Source organism: Carex rostrata, chromosome 31 (assembly GCF_964058835.1).
Source record: "Carex rostrata chromosome 31, lpCarRost1.2, whole genome shotgun sequence".
NCBI lineage: Eukaryota > Viridiplantae > Streptophyta > Magnoliopsida > Poales > Cyperaceae > Carex > Carex rostrata.
The window spans coordinates 2,586,231-2,588,659 of NC_135948.1; the positions used below are offsets into that span (position 1 = coordinate 2,586,231).

The 2,429-nt window shown below is 39.8% G+C and overlaps 1 protein-coding gene across 1 annotated transcript; it reads left to right on the forward strand.

Annotated features, from left to right (window-relative positions):
• Positions 1-465: 465 nt before the first annotated feature.
• Positions 466-2,210, forward strand: LOC144547498 (uncharacterized). The gene is made up of 2 exons (XM_078296165.1): positions 466-688; positions 1,123-2,210. Exons 1-2 carry the CDS (start codon positions 529-531, stop codon positions 2,031-2,033), a joined length of 1,071 nt encoding a protein of 356 aa, XP_078152291.1. The 5' UTR covers positions 466-528; the 3' UTR covers positions 2,034-2,210.
• The last annotated feature ends 219 nt before the right edge of the window (positions 2,211-2,429 follow it).

The following is a 2,429-nucleotide window of genomic DNA, read 5'->3' on the forward strand; positions in this document are numbered from 1 at the left end:
ATCGGATGATCAGCTTACAGCTAAGGCATTCACTGATTCACGCTGCATCACCTTAATGTGCTATACTGCTTAATAATGACTCACATTTCGTCTATGCATGGTTGTTGTAATAACATGGTACAGTAATGGCACTACCTGCATTATGCCATCCAGTTAAAATATCACGTCCGTTAAATTAAATATCCTTCCTAACAGCATGATCTGACGCATTCAGTTCAAATCGGACGGTTTTCATCACATGACATAGTAGCAAACTATATATGGTTACACATACGGACCCGGTTGCCAAAAAAATCAAACTAATTAAATGCTTTAAACCATAAAGGCGGCGCCTATCATTTGTCTCTGCTAGCTAGTCTTTCTCAGTGCACCTCCATGTGAGCCCTTAAACACACTACTGTACCACCACTGACCACTGCACTAGCATACCATCACTACTATATAAACTAATCCATATGCACTCAATAGCTCTTCATCTCAGTACTCCTTCCTGTGCTAGCTTCTTGCTTCATTAATTAAGCTGCTTTGATGGGGACACAGAGGATGAAACAATGCCTATTATTTGGGCTTTGTTTGGTGACATTGGCTTTTGGAATTGTCAGGGCAGAAAAGACCGTGACGGTGGTCGGCTCAACCGAATGTGCGGATTGCGTTGAGAAGAACATCAAAGTTGAACAAGCTTTCAAAGGTAGATATAGTAAATTTCTCATGCACAAGCATATGTCTGACAAGAATAAACATGTGCTCAGACCTTTTTTTCATAAAAAAAAGGAGATCAAATAATGTATGATAGAAGTTGATTTTCTCGTGCATGTTAACCTAGGTTGACGCCTTTTATTTATATGTACCCTTGATAAACAATATCATTTGAGAAAAATAAATCTTCTCTTGATCACTTCTTTTGTTAAAAAGGAAAGTCAAGTGTAATCCACTTTGGAAAGAATTACTCTGTACATGCACGTACCCATTGGAATGTGAAATACACCCTCCTTTCCGCCTGCATTTTTTAAACTTTGAACTTAATTAACCAAAATCTTTAATTCTCCCATTATCAATTTCAACACTGATGATCACTTATAAATCCAACCTTATATGTTTTCTATTAATTATTTAATAATGTAGGTCTTAGAATTGCAATCAAGTGCAAATCAGCCAACGGCCAATATGAGACCAAGGGAGTGAGCCAGCTTGGTAAATCAGGCAACTTCCACGTAAACCTTCCCATCGACCTCCTCCACGAAGAATCCGAAGGCATCACTACTCTCAAACCGGCATGCCTAGCTGAGCTAAGGGACCAATCCAACAAGGCGTGTCCCAAACCCGACCCGTTAACCATAACTTTAGCATCAAAAGAGAAAGACCAGCACACATTCACCGTGGGTCAAGATGGAAAATTGCAAATCCTCTCCAGCATTTGCAATTCTGAGACCTTCTGGCCACCCAAGTGGGATCCATTCCACAAGAAACCTTTCTTTTCCCATCCTTTCTTTAAGAAGTCTTATCCAGTACCTACGTACACACCACCTGTACCAGAGGATAAGCCACCTACACCTGTACCTGTACCTGTACCTGTACCTGTACAACCTACACCTGTACCTGTACCTGTACCTGTACCTGTACCAGAGTATAAGCCACCTACACCTGTACCTGTACCAGAGCATAAGCCACCTACACCTGTACCTGTACCAGAGCATAAGCCACCTACACCTGTACCTGTACCAGAGTATAAGCCACCTACACCTGTACCTGTACCAGAGTATAAGCCACCTACACCTGTACCTGTACCAGAGTATAAGCCACCTACACCTGTACCTGTACCAGAGTATAAGCCACCTACTCCAGTGCACAATCATCCACCTAAGCCACCGCACAATCATCCACCTAAGCCACCTAAGCCAACTCCTGAGCCAGTGCATCCATGGTTCCAACCCCACCCGAAATTTGGTTTCCCTCCTATTTACAAGAAGCCACATCCATGGACGAAGTATTTCCACAAGAAGCCTTTTTTCCCTCCTGCTGATACTAAGAACTAAATCGAGGTTATCAAAAAATGCAATTAAATGTGTTCTTTAGACTATCCAAAAAGGATGCATGGAATTGCAGATTTGATAACTAATTGCTTTTGAAGGGTCCTACTTAAGGGCTTCTATATATTATGGACTGATATGCAGTTGAAGGTGTTATTACTTATTTGTGAGATAAGGTTTTTATATATATAGATCGTGTATTTGGGCTTGTTGTATATTGCAATTTGTATTTGTAATTTTTCTATGGTTCATCTATTTTGAAGTTGAGTTAAAAACAATCAGAGATTATTTGTTGGATTCTGGAAAAAAAGCAATCTTATTGTGCTAGTTTTTATTTTATTATATATAATTTCTTCCAAATATTGGACGGTTAAAATATAGAAAACAAATCAATCAGATGTA

What these genes read in the sequence shown, in the direction of transcription:
- LOC144547498 (XM_078296165.1), top strand. Translation starts at nt 529, where the DNA reads ATGGGGACACAGAGGATGAAACAATGCCTATTATTTGGGCTTTGTTTG. An exon ending in AGTTGAACAAGCTTTCAAAG is followed by an intron (nt 689 to 1,122) that starts GTAGATATAGTA and finishes TTAATAATGTAG; the next exon opens with GTCTTAGAATTGCAATCAAG.